Source organism: Astatotilapia calliptera, chromosome 13 (assembly GCF_964374335.1).
Source record: "Astatotilapia calliptera chromosome 13, fAstCal68.1, whole genome shotgun sequence".
NCBI classification, from domain to species: Eukaryota; Metazoa; Chordata; class Actinopteri; order Cichliformes; family Cichlidae; genus Astatotilapia; species Astatotilapia calliptera.
Genome location: NC_137434.1, coordinates 2,942,678 through 2,961,986, shown reverse-complemented (window position 1 = coordinate 2,961,986; position 19,309 = coordinate 2,942,678). Strand labels below are relative to the sequence as shown.

At 42.8% G+C, this 19,309-nt stretch overlaps 1 protein-coding gene across 3 annotated transcripts in view; it reads right to left on the bottom strand.

Annotated features, from left to right (window-relative positions):
• Positions 1-438: 438 nt before the first annotated feature.
• Positions 439-19,309, bottom strand: part of LOC113035054 (ras and Rab interactor 2-like) — a 43,832-nt gene continuing 24,961 nt past the window's right edge. For all 3 annotated transcript variants that reach the window (XM_026190309.2, XM_080287823.1, XM_080287822.1), the window contains exons 8-12: positions 9,832-11,418; positions 4,019-4,327; positions 3,806-3,937; positions 3,545-3,708; positions 439-3,269 (exon numbers count right to left, since the gene is read on the bottom strand). In XM_026190309.2, coding sequence (XP_026046094.2) covers positions 2,811-3,269; positions 3,545-3,708; positions 3,806-3,937; positions 4,019-4,327; positions 9,832-11,418 — 2,651 coding nt within the window. In that variant the 3' untranslated portion in view covers positions 439-2,810. The remainder of the gene's footprint in view (positions 3,270-3,544; positions 3,709-3,805; positions 3,938-4,018; positions 4,328-9,831; positions 11,419-19,309) is intronic.

The window sequence follows — 19,309 nt, the reverse complement described above, 5'->3', positions numbered from 1 at the left end:
ATCTCTACTGTTAAGATTAGGCCTAAAACTTTCCTTTTTGCGTATAATTAAGGCTGGATGAGTGGACCTGGAATTCTCCCCATAGTTACAGTGCAATAGGTGTAGTCACCATTCCAAGGCAGTAACATAGTAAAAAAAAATTAAATGGTCAAATAGTCCAGGATTTTATCATTTCATCTGAAGGAGGGCTTGTTAAACTATTAGAAAAATGTATTGGTCAAACACAGGATATTATTCTATAACAATTTAGTCTAAATTCTACAAACATGATAGGTGCCACATGTTCTGCCTGTGGTTATACATCCTGTTTGTGAGGGCTCATTTTCATCTTCAAGTCTTCATGCAGCATCAATGAGGCACAAGCCCCCTCTGGCGGCAGGAAACTGGTATGACGGGACTCAACAGCAGAGCATTGATCAAACAAATGCACAGACAGTATTTCCATTTCCACCATTTATTGAGTGCAAAAAGAATATTTCTGACATGGATGATAAGCAGGATGTCTCCTGGATACTAAAGATATTTTGACACCATGAAGAACATTTTTAACATTGAAAAGCCATCTGTGAAAAATTCCCGCACAGAGACATATAAATACTCAAAGAATGTTAGAGGAACATGGCAGTAGGTATAAATTCAGACGCTGAAGACTTGGCCCACAGAGGTCTGCACGACAGGCTCTGTACAAGATTAATGCTACTCAGCAACACTTTCACTTCCCTGTTTCAGCTGTTACACTTCATCCTGCGTAAAACAGGACTGAACAGAGCACTGCACTTCAGTTCATTCACTGCATGAGCATCTTTTTCAGCTTTTCAAACTCAAGATGTGCTGATTGTGAAATTTTGGGCTGACGCTGATGTTTATAATTATTTGGCCTATAGCTGATTTCATATTTTCATTCCTTCATTCATTTTATTTTTACTGCTCTTTTTCTATTTTGTGCCAAGGGAAACAATAAAATCTGGAATTTAAAATGACTGTTTCAGAGTCTTTCAGCACTTCAGGCAGATAAACAATGGACACTGACACTGGTAAATGTGTATATATTTATATGCCGATTACCTGAAATCTTATAATTTAAGCATTTGGATCAACAGCACCAAAATCAACGCTACGCTGTACTGCAGGTCCTTCTCAGTACTTTCCCCTCCATCATCACGGTACCCTCTACACCTTCCTTCCAACGTGTGTGACTGTGGGACCTCAGACCAGCTTAGATGTCCACACAGTGTCTTCATACATGTTCTTACCACCCGGGTTAAAGGCCTTTGTCAGTAGTACAGAGACGGGGCAGCCGGCCGCAGGATCTGTCACATATCACTCTCATAGGAGTGGAACAATTCAGAAACTGTAACACAAACACCCACAGTGTCACGCCATGGTCGTGTCTCCCTGGACTGTGATATGAAGCTGTCAATGCCTGGTTACTATTTACAGACCATTCAGGTAACGAGTGAATCCGTTTTGTTCATAATGAGGTCGGGGGGTCAAGTAAAATCTTTTTCTTCTCCTCTAACGAAAACAGAGGTATGAAGGGAAACCACGGCTTTGGAGAACTGTTCCACCCCTACGGTCTGAAACGATAACCAGCAACATCTCTCAGGTCTGAAAGAGCCTCGTTCATATCACCAGGATACTGTCAGTAAATACACAAACACTGGCAACACCTGCCTTTTCTAACATTAAACACAAACTACATGCATGAGCTAAATTTTACAAAGTTAATCCTTCAGATGATCTGATCACGCTGACACATCTCATTCTACGTCAGCATCAACAATTCCCTTTAAATCCAGCAGATGGTGGGGACAACTATGGAACAAAAAAAATGACAAAACACCGTCATCAACAAAAAAAAACAGCGTCTCTTAAATTTCTGCATTCTGTTAAAGGGGAATCCCACCAATTTTTGTATCTTTTAAATCCAAGTTTGTTTAGATGTAGTGTGAAGTCATTTGAGTGAGAAAGGTGGAGGTCTGCTCACACCTCTGTAGCTGCTGCACCTAAACAATGGTGGCTAGCCAGGTCAGGTAACAGTTTGGTCCAAATGATTGGGACATCAGCTCTGTTTATATTTTATTACATTCAATTTTTTTTCATATGCTTCTTGAGAATGAGTGAATCATTGCAAACCTATATAACCTTATACCTATTATATATATTTTGTTAGTAATAATCATTATTAACAATAGCACATTTACCATGAAACCACTAGAATCTTTTCTCTTTTTTAATAAAGAAATCAGACTGTCCAGCGCATTGCATGCTGGGTTTTTATTATTATTATTAATAACATTGTTTTGTTTGTTGTTGTATTAGAAGTGGCTTCATTCTCTCTTTTTTAAATGGCTTTGTGCATCAGTCACCACCAGGTGCCGCTAAATCCACACAAATCAACAATCTGAAGGATTATCTTTTTAAAATTCAAACAATAAAGTTACAGTTTACCAGCAACTGTGAGACGTAAACTTAAATGACATATATAACCTACATCTATTTGTATACTTAAAGGAACTGTCCCATGTGTCTGAGCTCAGATTCCCTCCATCAGGAGGTGGAAACAGCAACTGACAGAGCTGTTTACCACAAAGTTACCATGATAAGAAATCCAGAGCAGGAAGACAAATAACTGGCCTGTCAGACAGAACCTTCCCCAGACTAAGAAAGGAGAAGTCCGGCTTTGCAAAGACTGGCACGCCACAGCGCTGAGCCCAGCTCGTGTGTCTCCACATGTTTTTGTTTACTGGAGTTATGGGTGACACTGCGGCAGACAAAGAGCTTGTTCAGGCTTCTGCTCGCTGCTACAGTCACACAGAGATGGAGCTGCTGAGGTGGCTCGGTGGCAGGCTCAGGCCTAAGCTGACTCTGGGTTTGGGGGAGTCAGTCGACAGGTCCGTGCTGAGGTCGTTCAGGTTGGCCTTTGTGTCAGAGGTCACGGTGAGGTCGTTGAGGTTGGGCGCCACGTGAAGGGGAGCAGATAGCTGGGCGGTGCTGCTACTGGCCACGCGACGGAAGACGAAGTAGAAGGGACCGGCTTGCGGGCGGCTGTGCAGCTCAGCCTTTATCTTTTGAGGGTGGGTGTCTGGGGCCAGCTGCTGGCTGCTGCCCTCCATCAACAGGAACAGGCCGTAGTTTTCGGGGTCAGACACTTTGAACTTGCGGGCGCACAGCTGGCACACCTCCTCCACGGTGGCATAAGGTTGCACCTGCAGGGTCTTGGCTGTGCAGCCGCTGTCCAGCTCCTGCAAAGCAACCCGCAGGTAGTTCTGAGGGACAGTCAGAGGAGACGGTCAGTGTTCAGAGAGCAAACATACGAAGCCTGAAGACTCAGATGTTTTTGATTGCAGTTAAACACCGAAAATCCTCCTTGCCATGTTTTCGAAGCTGAGAGGCTGTACTGGGTGGTGTTGCTTTTGAAAATACTGGTGTATAAAAATATCAAAATCAACTCTGAAGCTAAAAGACAACCTCTAAAGCAGTGCTAATCTGCCAGCGTCACAGAAACCTTTTGCACTGAGTGAACTTATTTGTGTGTTCTCACCTGGAAGTCATCGATGGATGGTGCAGAGCGCTGGGTGGTGCGGCGGCGGTGCCACTGGTGGAGTGTGTTTCTGGTCTCAGAGCTCAGCACTCTGGCTGCTTGCTCCTCCTGGAAGTTCTTGATCAGAGACATGGCTCCATACGCACTGGTCAGGTAGTAGCCACCTGCACATCAACACGCACACACAGCGGCACACTGTTAATTATGTGGGGGGTGGAGGATGGGGTCGATTGTGCTGGTTTCCATGGAAAAGTGCCACACCTTCTCCATGCAGCAGTGAGGGGTCCAGCAGCTCCATCATGTAGAGTATCTCATTGTCCAGCTGAGGCATGTCACACTGGGCCAACACATAGGTCAGCATGGGCAGGAAGTCATCAGCACCATACAGACGACCTGTCAAACACACAGCAGGTTCACTCATCATTCCTGCCATGCGACACTGACTGTGGGTGTGGGTGTGGTTTTCATCTGTACCTGAGTTGTCCTCCATGATGGTGTAGATCAGTTTGCAGACTCTGAGCAGCATGCTGACCTTCTTCTCTGGAGAGTACAGTTTACACATGGTGTGGAACTTGTGTTTGATCTTTTCTATGGCCACTGTGTCCGGGGGCTGCGCGTCGGCCACGCCCATTTCCTGTGGCTGCCTGGCCTTGGCCTGGGACAGGTTCTCCTTCAGCTCCTGCCACTCCCCACTGCGTATCTGGAATTCCTGCAGGGCGCTGCTCACTACGGCCTTGAGGGGCTTCAGGACACACTTATGCATTGCTTTCTCCAGGACTTGGTCTGTGGACGAGCGCAAAGAGAATCTTTCAGTGTTTCGCACAAATAAACCGTTAGTGAGCTGAGGAAAGTTCAGCATAGCTGCTAGCAAATCAAAACACATAATACAAACATCACAAACGCCAGGCAGCTGCTGGTGCAGTCTGTCTGGCTCTAAATGAAGGACACCGCTAATCACTACAGTGACTTTGCTCCCAGAGGTACATGAGCTAAGTTACTAAAAGGCAAGCAAGCCTGGATCATGCTAACTGCTAAAAGACCCATTAGCATGCCCTCCAAGTAGCTGATTATTGTTTCTGTGAAGCAGGAAAATTACCCCCACCTGCATCAGCCACACCCACCATCAAGTGCGTAAGTAATGTGTACGTGTGAGTCGCATATTAGAAAACAAATGTCAGTGCAGTCTAAATTAAAAAAAACAAGTAAAGATTCCACAAGAGGAAAGCACATCAGTGAATATGAGTCAGTGCAATAGTGGTGTGTTTTTAGATACCATCTCTCTTGAAGGAAGTGCTCTCCCACTTACTGTTTTCTATCTGAACACCTACACAGTGATAAAATACAACCTGTGATATGAGATCAAGAGGGTCCACAGATCACTGAGTGAGACATGTTTTAGCTGTGACATTAATAATTTTACCCATGTTTACTGCATACCAAATTCATTGTGTACCGTGAGCCATGATTTAAGAGCTACAAGCTGTTAGAAGGGTGTCGCGATCAGATCAGTTCTACTTGTCATCATCATGTGTGTAAATCAAGTTCCTATTGACGACCATGTGTGCAGCTCAAAGTTCAGCTAGGAGGAGTCAAACCATCATGAGCTTCTTCGGCTTGTGCAGTCTGACTAACACACGAGCAGGAGGCCAAACCACAGCCCTGCTGAATAAGGAATGTGTGAGAGATGCTGACTGTTCTCTAGGAATATGGAGTCAGCAGTTTCTCTGGCTGAGCAAATCCACACACACACACACACACACACACACACCACACACACACACACACACACACACACACACACACACCTTTCCGCCACATGAACCCATCTCCATCAGCTTCCTCCCGATGAAGTATCAAAGTCCGAGTCTGCTTCACGCATGTCTGTGAGATTCCTCCACTCCTCCAGATGTACGCCTACTGGAGCTGCATCAGAGAACCAAGCTGGCAACTCTCCAGCAGCACATTCTCACTTCCTCATTCCATCACTGTGTACCAACTGCCAGTAAACGAGGTGCTCTGCATGATTCTGTTATCACTGCTTGCTGCCACGGATTAAGAATGAGGAGTGAGCTGATTTCGCCAGTGCTTAAACTCTCTGTGTCAACAAACACTGATAATCCAGGGTGTGACTGTGGCTTATCTCCATGACAAGATCTTTCACTCACTGGAAACCACCTACCTGCCACTACATGTCACCACTGACGTTCCTTACCGTAACGCTCTGCAGCTTGGCAAAGATGGAAGTCACACCAAACTGAACTGTTCAAGTATTTCCAAAGAAAAGCTTGAAAAAATGATATTACGACACCACTGTCTGAAACGACCGCTTCCTTTTTTCCTCATTTCATGTAATTTTGAAACATTTGATCAATCAAAAAGGGGGAACCCATTTCTGTCAAATATATTAAATACTATTATGTAGTTCATATTATTATTAAAGTTGGCCAAAGTTTCAAACAATGACCACTCGGGTTCACACAGTTTTGTGTGATGTCACTCGGGGGAATATCCCTCACTCCACCTCCTGTTCAATCTCTTTGTTTACAAAGTGCAGGAATTTTGCTTCAACAGCTTCACAAAGGAGCTGCGCAAATAAACAAGGTCTATTTTCAACTGTCGGTAATGAAGAACTGGAGTCTAAGAATAACAACATGGCTGTTTGTTCCTGTTCAAAGGGAGTTTTTCCTTCCCACTCTTTCTGGCTGCTGATAGAGACTCATCTGAATGCTGACGCTCTGTCTGCATGATTGTAGGAGCTTTACCTTACAATATAAAGTGTCTCGAGGCAGCTGTTGTTGTGATTTGGTCCTTTCCCCTAAACGTCTCATCGGTCTGCGTTTTTTTTTTTAATTACTTTTAACCATTTTTTAAATGGCTTCTAAAGTTTTACCAACAGTCTAAAATACTCGCCGCCCTGCCTCCTTTTCCCAAAGCTAGAAATCTGAGAGAAGCAGCAATTGCTGCTATTGCAGAACTTGGAACCAGTGGAGTTTGGTCCCATTTGCTTGAAAAATAGCTTCTGATGTCAGCTTTCGGTAGTGAACAGTAAATTTGATATCTAACCGTTAAAACCTAACTTGTGAGCATTTTGGTTAACAACTAGAAGGACAACACTCATAGCTGTGGGCTTTTTAAATTGGGAGAGTTTTCTTTCCTGCAGTCTCCACTGCTCTGCCTAAGTAATTAAAAACAGTGCCAACATTCCTCACTGTGGACATTAGTTAAGAGCTGTGTCCAAGTCACCCTAAAGAGGGACATGTCCAGATTTACAGACACACTAATGAGACTCCTCAGACTAAGTTTTCCGCACGTTGACTCTGTGCTTCTTTAGATTGCATGCATGCATCCACCTTAAAATAATGTGAGAGCAGGGTTAAGGAAATGTCACAGTGTCCTGTGTCCTGGATCACAGATGGACTGCAGACATCACAGTGGCACCCATTTTCCTGGGGACAACTTATCAGCCAAGGCCAGGGAAAGCTAGCAATCACACACAAACTTACACACTTCTTGTGTCTTCCCCTCTGAATATAAACATCCTCTCACCAAGCATCCTCCACGCAGCCTTTAACCAATCACCTTGTCTGCTGCAGCTGGGCGGTCTCACATAATACTGTCTACGGGGAACAGCTGAACCTTTTATCCACCATCCATTTGGTGAAGATAAAATAACAGTGAGACCACATCAAATACCATTATACACTCACACACACAATATGTGTGTGTGTGTGTGTGTGTGTGTGTGTGTGTGTGTGTGTGTGTGTGTGTGTGTGTGTGTGTGTGTGTACACAAAGTGACTGTCTCCTTGAACTATAAATAGCCTGCTGAAATCAGGAACAGTAGTGAGTATCTGTTCTGTCACTGAAGCCAGAAGCTACACAGATTGTTGACTTCCTGCTTATAATCTGAACCATAAAAATAGCATTTTGATTCGTCCTCGTCATACCAGCAGCATGTTTAAGACATCTACAGAACAGCAGACCTCATCTACTTTGACCTTTGATCCCATAAACTCCTCTTGAATGTGTTCACTAAAGTCACTTGGTCATTAGCAGGATAAAGCAAGACCAATGTGAATAACGCAAAAAACCCACAAACAAACAAACAAAAAAGTTTACGTTTTCAGCTCCAACACTTGCTCATCACTTCCAGTTTCAAAACAGCAAGACGACGACTGCAGTGTGGTCTTTTATATATATATGAATATCTAGTGTGGATCTGTCTGAAGGAAATAAAATCCACCTTCCAGCATCAATAAACATGTTAATTAGCATGTTATGTGTCATTTGTCTGTACAAGAAGTGAATTTCTGAGTTGATATGTGACCTAAAAGCAACAGCGGAATAAAAGTATCATCAGAGCTATAAGTAAAAGCCAGAGTCCCAAGGTGTGCATATGATAACATCATCAATAAGTTAGACCTGCTTGATGTTGATCTGGCTCAGGCTGTCTGCTGGAGGACAGCCTCTCTGTGTGGGATGACTTCAACACAACAGACTCTATTTTCCCCTGCCCCCTACTCCCCCTCCCCATCCTGAACACATACACAGCTGGGGTGATGGAGGAGCACAACAAGCACAGAGGTGGCCTCCATATTTGAAATCGACCTACTCCCAAAAACCATACATCATCTACAACACAGATGGCCTGATGGTACATCTTGTTTTAGGTCACCTCTCGGTTTCATCTAATTCACATTATGTCATTTTCTCACACCACCTACTGGCAGTGTCAAGTGCGAGAGGGAGAGATTGAAGAACCACAGATTAAAAACAAAGAGTGAAGGGCAGGGAGAGGCACAGTGTGATGGGGGCTTGCGTCTAATCCTCTCCTCTGATTGGAGAGCTGGAGTTGGACCGAGACCGGTTGCATGACTTGGCAGACGGCCATCCAGAGGCATCTGGGCCAGCCGGCCTTTGAGCTCAACAGAAAACACTCTCTGAAGCTGCCACAACTAAATGTTGTGTAAGTGTTCCAAGAAGTAAAAGCCGCAGCAGTTCCCAGTGTGTCATCCCTGAGAAAAACAAGCCATTCAGAGAGTGGGCACGAGAGGGGGCCACAACACGCAACAATGGAAACACAAAGCTGCTCTTTCAATTTTAGTTTTCCCTTCAGACACCACACCGATTGTAGCTGTCAATCAAATTATTTATCAAGGGGAAAATGGAACATAATGAAAATGTTTCTGGCTTTAAAGGTGTGTTAAGCAACGTTTTCCATTTTCTAGCGGCTGAACAGCCTGTGGAGTTTTTCACACGTCCAAATCCAAAAGGATGCTTCCCAGAATGCTTCCTTAGCATTCCAAACTATTTATAATGAAATGAGCAGAGATGGAGATACCCTGTTCTGCTCCGGGTCGAGCTTTGAAAAAAAATGGATCCTTCAATCCTGATACACAAACAAACTTTCTTACAGGTGAAAAAACATTACAAAGTCAACTGTCAGCACTTCTCCACCCAATTCATGACTTCATAGTTGCAGCCCTTTGCTCAACTTTCTGAACGAGGCCAGTAAAAACAGGTTGGTGAAGTGGGCTCCTTCCTCCACAGATAAAACCCTCTTTGTGCTCTGTGTTTACATGTTTCTGTCCAAGGTCTAATGTGGCCACTGAATCTTGGCCTAAATGATTCAGACTCTTCCGGCAGGTGTGTGTGTGTGTGTCAGTGAGACATTGTATGTGCGTGTGTGTGGTTGTGTAGTTGTCTCTGGCTGTCCTCCTCCAAAGTGCTTTAAAGACATTGTAAGATAGGAAAAAAAGGATAAAAATAGTAAAAGGGCAGTAACAGAGAAATGCAAACACAATTATTGCTTCAATAGAGATTTGCATTCTGCTTCTAAAGTAGACACACAAAGCGTTTTCCAGTGTTCACTGCTAAAATACTGAAGTGAAACTGCTACATGTGCATTAATTGGAGTTAATGTGACTGTGATTTTCCACAATGATTAAGATTTCTGAATGTGTCACTCATTCACACTTCCTAGAAATAGTCACATTTATCTGCAGTCATGCAGGGAGCTGACTACCTGCTGAGAAACGATGAGATCAGAAGCTTAAAAAAGGTAGAAATGTTGCAACTGTGCAGAGCGGCTACTTCAGCAGTGATCTGAGAGGAGTGGTGCAAACTGTCTTTGGTGTAGATGCTGTCATTAAAGCAACAAGCTGACATTGTCCTCTATGATGTTAGTATTGGAGGGTCAGTGCAATGTCTGGGAAAACACAGGTGAGAAAATAAAGCTCTGTGCTAAAGTAAAATGATGGAGGACCACACTCTGCACTGCAAACTCACCGATCTGGTCTTCTGGGATCAGGCTCTCGATGGGCGGCTCCATCTCGGAGCTCTGTCGAAGGTAGCTCTTCATCTGTGTGATAAACTGCCGGAGAGTCTGCAGCAGGTCCAGTCCGGAGTCGTATCCCTGCCATGCCTGGGTGCCCGCACCCTCGCCCATGTAGCTCAGATAGTCCTGCACCAAGGAGCCGAAGTACGAGCTCTTATCTCTGGACAGCTCTACCACTTTACGGATCGCCCTCTTCTCAGGTGTGAGCAGCGAGTTGAAAACGCCACTCACTTTGCGAAAATGGCCTCGCAGGGCCTTCTGGAGGACCAGGGCACTGGCACTGGGGCGACGCTTTGTGCGGTGTCCAGGTGGCACCATGGTCAGGTCCTGGTCCTGGTCCTGATCGCTCTCCAGGCTGACGCCATAGTCAGGTTCCTCTTCGTCATCTTCATCCTCATCGTCGTCATCGTCCTCCATACTGCAGAAACCTAGGTGGGACGGTGGGATGGAGAGGGGGAGGTGGGTGTTGAAGTCAGCCTCAGTGGGGGGGCTGGGGTCATGCATAGGAGGCATAAAGAAAGCTGAGGACTGAGAGAAATCCAGCGAGTCTGACGAGTCTGTGGAGAGGCTCATGTCACTGAGCCGCTGGCTGCCCCCGCTGCATTCGTCAACTCTTTCTTCCTCTCCTCCGCCCACCACTCCATGCTCGACTGCTGTCACCACGGTGGAGTCTGGGGGACTGCAGGAGTTCTGGGAGCAGGGTAGAGCCTTTTGCCGGGATAGTTTGGCTCTGATTAGGGCCTTCTCAATGGTGTCGTCCTCCAGAGCTCGGTGACACTGAGCGTCCTCTAGACTGGATGTTGGTGAGGCTTTGGTTCGACGTGGAGATGAGGACAGAGATGGCAGAGAGAGGGGCAGTGATGGCCGGGGGATGGATATAGGTGAGCTGATGCTAAGTCTCTTAGGCGGAGAGGATGAGGGGCTGATACTTAGCGAGGAGCCAAGGCGAGAAAGGAGGCTGCTGCCTCGCTCCCTCTCCTCCACCTTCTCCTTGATCCAGGAGATCTTTTCGGGCATGCTGCGCTGCCGAACAGGAGGGGCTGTTTGCTGTGCTGTAAAGCGAGGTGGAGGTGGCCGAGGTGGTGGAAATCGTGTCACGCTTTCTGGCCCGCTGAGTTTGTGACTTGTGCTGGTGTGTAGCTCTGTGTTTCTGTCAGGGTTCTGCAGGTTTTCTTGCTGTGACTGGCTGCTGTGGCTGTGATCTGAGCTGCAAACCTGAGCTTCCTTACTGCTGCCTTTTCTTTTGTCAGCTTCCTCTCTCAGGTCCTGCTTTCCTGTGTCGGGGATGTTGGGAGTGAAGCTCTGATTATCATCTGGCTGGTGGACCTTTAGGAAGAGCGGGTTGATGAAGCACAGCGCTCCATTGGCTTGGCAACACTCAAGCTCAGATGGGGTGCGAGTTTGAAGCCGAGGGCGTCCTGAGGTAGCTGTTGAGGACACTGGTCTGTGGGCAGGTGGGGGTGGTCTGTCAGGGGCTGCTGTCCCCGTCAACGACACTGGGCTCTTCCTCCTGCTGCACAATGGAACATCCCAGAAGCCTAAAAAGAAACAGCAAATGAAAGATCTTGTGTTCATATTGTTTTCTATTGTTTTTTTAACAGTAACCATGAAATGTCTAAATTAAATATCAACATTGTGTAAACAATACTTGTATAATACCCTAAATAAATGTTTTGTAAGCTTTTACAGACTTCCATACAACTTCATTACCTCAGATTATTTTGACCATGACCATAATCATAAAGTGATAGTGTGTTACTGTGATTGACCTGATCTGCTAAAACGAATCCCCAAGGCCATGAGCCCTATAACCTATAAACAAATTTATCAGAGTTGCCTTTTCACAGCTTTCAGATAAAAACAGGACTGATTAGATTTCAAGTTCAGCCACAATTTGGCTTTCATAAATGATGAAAGTAAGAAAAATCAAGGGAAAAAATGGGAAAAATTTCCTATAAATCCTTTGTGTTTGCTTTTAATTCGAATCAGACTTTATGTCCAAGGAAATCCCCTGTAAAAAGAAATCAATAAATACTTGACTTATCAAGTTAATGAATAACCTTGTTAATTAACGGAGATTTTAATCACTGACTAAGAATAATAACTGCGTTTTTTGTCATAATCTAACAGCCAAAAGACAAGAAACATATGGCAAGATGAGGGAGACTCATGAATTCAAATATTACAGTCTAGTATCATGTAACAATATTTTTCTGTAAGTAAGAAATTTGAACTGTTTCACCCTCAAAAGCTTTGGAGGCATGAGTGCCACGAATATTGACTAATAAGGGCCAAAATAATTCTGTTTAGATTTCATTGCAATATTAGAGCACCATTTAACAAAGAAAGCATCACCATTGCTCACAATTATCTCAAACTGCATCTGCTGAACAGTCCAACTTGCCTGTGATGTCCCTCAGCGAGGCTGTGTAAAACACAATCAAGTAAAAGATCCTTCTGCCCACTGCAGTCAAACAGCTTCTCACTGCAGAATCAAGTTGGAGTGAAGTAGAAGAGCTATTTATTGGGTGGTTTGCTTTCAAAAGCAAAAAATGTGCCAAGAAAATAAACAGAGTCAGCTATCTTTTTTTTCCACGGTTTTACTGGGAGCCGACACGTTTATAGATCCAACAGTTCAGCGAAGAGCAGGAAAATGCTCAGCAGTGCTCCCATCAACTCCCAGTAAAAGCCCCGCTAAATAAAACAAATGCCAAAAACCTCTAAATGCTCCTTCATGCTGTTAGGAGCTTTTCTCAACAGAGGAAAGAAAGAGAGAAATGGCACTAAACAATTTTAACACAACTCTTTGTTGAGCACTTGGAGTCTGAGCCGTACCAGACAAACACACAGCAGAGGAAACAACGGCATATGAGAAATATTAGTGCCAGACACAGTGCAGCTCCTTCACACACAGCAGAGAGGAAACAACAGTACTTACTGTGACCCAAAGCTGAATGGCACAGGCGAACTGCTGATGTCAGTCTAACTTTGTGTTTAGAGGACACTGCGTCTCTGCAGGCTGAAACTCTACTGGTTTCTGTGGCTCACTCGCACTCCCTCTTTGTTATGACTCACTTGTGTTAATAAGGGTGTGGGCGGGCTGTTGGCACACTCAACCCACCTCTCCTCTCCCCTTTCACATGAAGCTGCGTGGCAAACCAAAACAAGTCCATCCCCCCATTTCCGTCTTGCGCTGCTGATGTTTATTCTCTCTATAAGTAACCTTTACTTCTCAGACTTGCTGAAAAACTTCTTTGTACATTCGTTACAGTTGTGCTAAAAGTTTACACATACTGATGATGGGAATGTCAGGGTTGGGATTTTAATGATTTCTTTGAACTGCTCTTTTTCCAGGGTGGAATGATTATACAGCATACATCTTTAATGATGTCAAATAAAATTTAAAAAAAAAAACCCTACAAAAACTGGCCATACAAGTTTGAATTTATTTTGGATCAAAATCATACATACATCCCGAGAATATTCGGTTAAATTTCCCTTAGCAAGTTGCACCTTAATCATGTACCTTCAGTAGCCACCAAAAAGCTTTCGGCATAGTTCTGGTTAGATATAACCACTCTTCTTGGCAGACTACATTGGTGGATTCCCTGGTGCAGACTAGAGATGGCACGATACCACTTTTTTATGTCCGATACCGATATCATAAATTTGGATATCTGCCGATACCGATATGAATCCGATAGTGTTTTTTAATCAACAAAACTGTTTTTTAAAATATCTTGCTGCATTTTGCAAGTCTGCAAGTTCATACTCAAGTTTAAAACAACAACTACACTAAAGCTATTCTGTTATACCTGTATGCAAAAAAAAATATTTCATAGTTCAGCAATACTGATCAATCTAATAAACTTAGACCTACACCATCCTCCCTATTCTGGTATTTTAAAGAGTACTTAGCGTAAATATTAAGCAACCTAACTAATAGGGTTCCAACTCCCAGCAACAACAAAAATAAATAAATAAAAAATAGGGAACCACCCCTCACGCGCCACCTCATGATGCTTAATCAACGTAATCAACCTTAATTTGATGCAGTGTGAAAAAAAATGCACAGAAATCAATTATTTTTCAAGAAATATTAAATAGATTCAACATCTTTCTTCAACAAAATTGCAGACTGCACAGATGGTACCTTCCCAAAGGAAAAAGTACTATAGCTTACTAGGGTATATATATTAGACTTAATAGTTACTATATACAGTAATTGACTTCTATTCATTTTACATCAAATTAAAACTTTGGGTGTCAGATAATTATTTATTAAAAGCTCGACATTTTAAATGAGAATAAGAAAGAAAAGTATGTCTTTGTGCCCCCTTTTCCCAGTTAATGCCCTATCGGCCCCCCTGGCTAAACTTTGCTAGATCCGCCCCTGCACAGTTACCAGCGTCAGCTACGTAGAAAAAGATCCTCGAGTAGAAAGTAATATTAAATAAATTGTAACAACAGCTTATCAAGCTTAAACGTGCTGCTGTTGTTCAGCCGCTGGTTTCCTCTTTCTGGCGCAAAGTGGGCCAAAAACAAACAAGAGAGACTCACGACAGAAAAGCCGATCAGCTGATCATTAGCAGTTTCACGATTGAAGTAGCAGCCGGAGAGCGAGAGGCAGTCGCTCGTTAAGCTTAACGTGGGAATGCTTTACAAACATTCAGAGATGGACTTACACACTTGCTTTACTTCTCTCGGGATAACTTTGTCGGAGATGAAATGCCGGGTTGCTAGCGAAGCTCCACATGCTATCCAGACCACCGACAGGTCCGGCATGCCACAGCCGCTCTATCACGTGATGCATACTGCTCCGACATGCTAACGTTCTGAGGTGAGTTACGGCGTGTTGCAAGTTTTGTGAGGTGCTTTCGTGATATTTAATGGATCGGATTACATTTTTTATTTTTCTCCGATATCCGATCCAGTAATTTAGGTCAGTATCGGACCGATACCGATACGTAATATCGGATCGGTCCATCTCTAGTGCAGACCCAGCTTTTAATCATGGACTGCAATTTTTTTTCAATAGGGGTTGAAGAAGTCCCAGACTGTCATCTTCAGAGTAGAGAACACCAGTTAGCATGTTCAGGAATAACCCAGGAACCAACAAGACTCCCACGAACTGGAAACTTCTGGAACACAAGTGTCCTGCACAGTGCGCACATACAGAGCCCAAGACAGGAATGTGTTTTGCTGTGGTTTTGTGTAAGAACTGGGAAATTGTGTGACATCATTCAGAGCTACGGCTGCCAAACTGGAGCCAGGAAAAAAAAGTCAGAGGGAGGAAGTGGTGGCTCTCTCAGTGCTGAGACTACTTCAACTTAACCAAGTGGCAGATGAAACAAACTGTTCCATCAATGAACATGCCGCTTTCCATAGGAGTAGATCTGATTATCAGGCAGCACACCAGGATGTTGCCAGACTCTACAGTGTATTAGCAACATGCTGAGCTGATCCTAAGGATTATCATCAAGATCAGTGTTATTACTAACAGATCAGTAACAACCAATCAAAACCCAACAGATCTCTTAATGAGCCTGGAAATGACGCTTTACAGCTCTGCTTTGACAGCCTGCAGTAAATATACAGGTACAAAATAGAAAGTGTGAATCTCAGGTCAAATACTGAGCATAAGAATCAGGAAAGCTCGGGCATTGATTAATAAGTTATCACTCCCAATGTTAACATTCAGACAGAAGCTACTCGCTCTCAGGAGGTGCTAACCTTCCTTTTCACTTGTTAAATTAACTAAGACACTTGCAAGTAACATAATAGTAACACACTCTGGTGAGTCTGGTGTTGCCTGCCTTGCTAGTGTCTTGCCAATATCTACATAGAGCAGTTCATGAAAAAACAACAACAACAAAACACGTGTTTCAGCTGCAAACCTGAGCAACAAATAGTTCATAACTGGATCTGATACTGACGGAGGAACAATATTAAAGAATATGGAGTCAGGGCCAAATAAACACGACGGAATATGACTGATCAAAGGCTGAGAACCTGATGACATCTACAAAAGAAAGGCAAATATTTAGTGATACAAGATTAGAAATGTTTTATTTATCTTTTATTTCTATACTAAGGAAATTATTTGTAAAGATTAAATAACAATTCAATGATGTTGTTTAAAGCGATGGTTTCCAAAGGTTTTTGCAATGGGAACAATATTAAACAGATTAGAAGTTCGGGGGGAGTATTGATGTGTCGTTCAAAACACCCAAAAAACAATTTATGTTATTGAATTACTTACAGTGTTTAGAAAAATTCAGCTTTACTAATATTAACATAAATTAGGGGTTAAATAATAATGTTAATGACCCACTTGGTCTGAGAAGCTTTATATTAAACAAGTACTCACGGAGGCAAAAACATCCATTCATCTACTTAGCTCTAAGCCCTTGCCAAGAACTCTGAATTGGCTAAGGGCTAACACATATGGATAGCAACCGTACACACCCATGGCCAGTTTAGAACAATTTCACTTACATCATGCGTGTCTTTGGAGTCCATGTATGTTTTCATTTTCTACGTTAGAAGCCATACAGTCATGGGGAGAACATGCAAAATTTCAACCAATGCAAACGTGCTCCCATGCAGTCCCCTGAAAACCCAACAGTACATTGCTCAACTGGTCAAATGCTGATTGGTTGACAAGCTAAGCAGAGCAGGAACACGACAGTGGAGTTCGTTGCCAACAGAGAAGAGCGAAAAAAAGATCAAGGATAGACTTCTATGAAGATCAGACCTCCCAAACAAAAGAAGTTGTCCCCTTTTGGCTGTTAAAAAGATCCGAGGTCTGCACTGAGACTAATGACTAGCTAATGTGAGAATCCATTAAAATATTCACGCCAACATTACATTTATGTCATTTATGCTCTTAGTTCTTTAAGCACATTTTTAAAGATAAAGTTATTATGGTGCAAACTTGCAAACTTTAAAAATAAATTATAGGGAAAACCAGAAGCAAAACATCAAAACTTAATCAATTCAAGACTAAATACAAAAACATATCATTGATCTTAAAAGTTCCCCTCCTAATTTGTCAGCCAAATAGAAAATCTGTACACATGAAGAGTCTAATGGGCCACTTTTGGACCCGGCTGCCAAGCTAAACTTTAAGAACATTACAAAAAGTCAGTTACCTTACTAAAAAAAACCTTCCCTACAACAGTGTTATCACAGGTGGAGCGCCACACAACATAGGTAACATGACACTGACAACGTCACACTCAACAGTGATCTTTTCTCCTCTGAGTCAGTGGTGAAAGTAATACCCACAGAGTCTCACAAGCATACTTGTTCATATCAACGTCAGAAACGTCTCCTAGATCAACTATTCACTGTAGCTCAATTACCTTTAGCAACACAAAGGCCACTATTGTGTCACTTCACCAAAAAGGCGCCCTTTTTTATGAATGAAAGACTGTTTGTGGGGGGAGGGGTTGTTAAGACAACAAGTCTGTACGCACTTCAATAAAAGGCAAGAAAGTCATCAAATCATCGTGTCACACGGAATTCTTTAAGAAGAAGTCAAGTCTACCTTTGAGCACCCCTTAATGCCTCAAGCTGAATCATAGTGGTAGAGTCTGAGTGGATAAAAAAGTTGCTCTGAGAAGGATGTACAAAAAGAGTGCTGTGGAACATAAATCACGGGGAGATTCTGAGCCCTTTGCTGCATGTCATCACCCACTCTCTCTCCCTGCTTTCCTGTCTACTCTCCACTATCAAACTGCCTAACAAAGGCTCAAAAAATAATCTTAAATGCTTGAATGTCATCGGAACTATTGCCTTTACGATGAATTTACAGAAAACTAAATGTTGTAAGTGGTAACCTACCAGGGTTAGATTTATCCCTGCACACTTTACATGTTTAAAAAACAAAACAACTTAAAAAGGGAAAATGTTTTTGATTTGTGTCACAATGATTATTTCCTTGTCCCTGGTTTGCTGACTTGGCCAAAAATCATCCCATGATAGTAAAAGGGAGGGTGGCACCACGACTAAAACGACTATCGCAGTTATTTGTCAAGATTATTCATTGAGTTTAGTGATAATAATGTTTGTCTTAGAGTCATGCTTTCACTTTTTCACAGGTCTGTGTCCCTAAGAGGAAAATTTGAAAAAGTTGTAATTGTCTGAGTTGATATTAAACAAGTCACAGCACCGTGGCCTTCATGATTAGATGTAGTGCAGTTTGAGGTGAATTTTTAGGTGGTTGATTAAGTTAGTTGTGTGTCTTGTGGTGACAATAATACAGCACTGTTATAGGATGTGATGATTAATTATATGATGGTGGTTATTTATGGTGGTCCAGGGAACAGCTGTGATTGGTACATGCAGACAGGTCATTTAGGGAGCGCTTGATTTGCTCTTGTTTTGTGTTCCACTGGCAGACCACCACTTTCAATATCATTTGATCGTCTTCATTAAATTGCGTTAAACTAAAATCGTGATCAAGATTAAAATTGAAATAATTGTGCATCCCTAGTACTGGGTAAGGGATTGAGGCTGGTTGTTGGTGGTGATGACGTTGACCTCACACCATTAAGTCATGAACATGAATAAAATCTCTTCCACAAACACAGGCGGTCTTGCCTGATTTAAACAAAGCTCAGTCGCACTGATCTGGGTGTGGAAGAGGTTTTTGTCCCTAAGAGTGATTCATTCAGCACCAGCATGCCAGTTAACTCCTCAAATACCATGGAATGTGGTTGGGATGGGCCACAGGAGGAAAAAAGTTTCTGCGGGTTTTACACCCGATAAATGTGGGAAAAGAGAAAGTACCGTCTGCTGACGGAAGTCCACAAATCAGTTTGAACAAAAAAAACTGAAACTGAGCAATCATTAATTACTTCCAAATGACTGAATGGAGAAGAATAGTAACTGGCTATCAACAGCGCTCAGCAGTAATTTACTTCCATACTTGCAGCATATACTGCATTCCTTAGACTTTCATAAGATAAGAGAGATAAGATAAAACTTTATTAATCCCTCGGGTGGGTTCCTCTGGGAAATTCGGTTTCCAAAAGCACAGCACCGACAAAAGTTACAGAGTTACAGAATATTAACACACACACACACACACACACACACACACACACACACACACACACACACACAATATACGAAGGGGATAAATAGAATAAATAGGAATAAAAATACAAATACAAGTGAATTGCACATTTCAAGTATTTTTATTTTTATTCCTAATCATAGAATACATAGCTCTATAAGCTTCCAAAGTAGCTCTATAAGCTACTTTGGAAATAAACAACCAACTATCACTGAGAGTTACACTGAACACAGATGTTACACAAACATTATTCTCAAAATGGCTTCAACATTTAAAGTTTATATGTAGCCAATTACGTCATATTTATTTGTCTCTGCAGTTTGAGTTCCCCAGCTTGACCATTA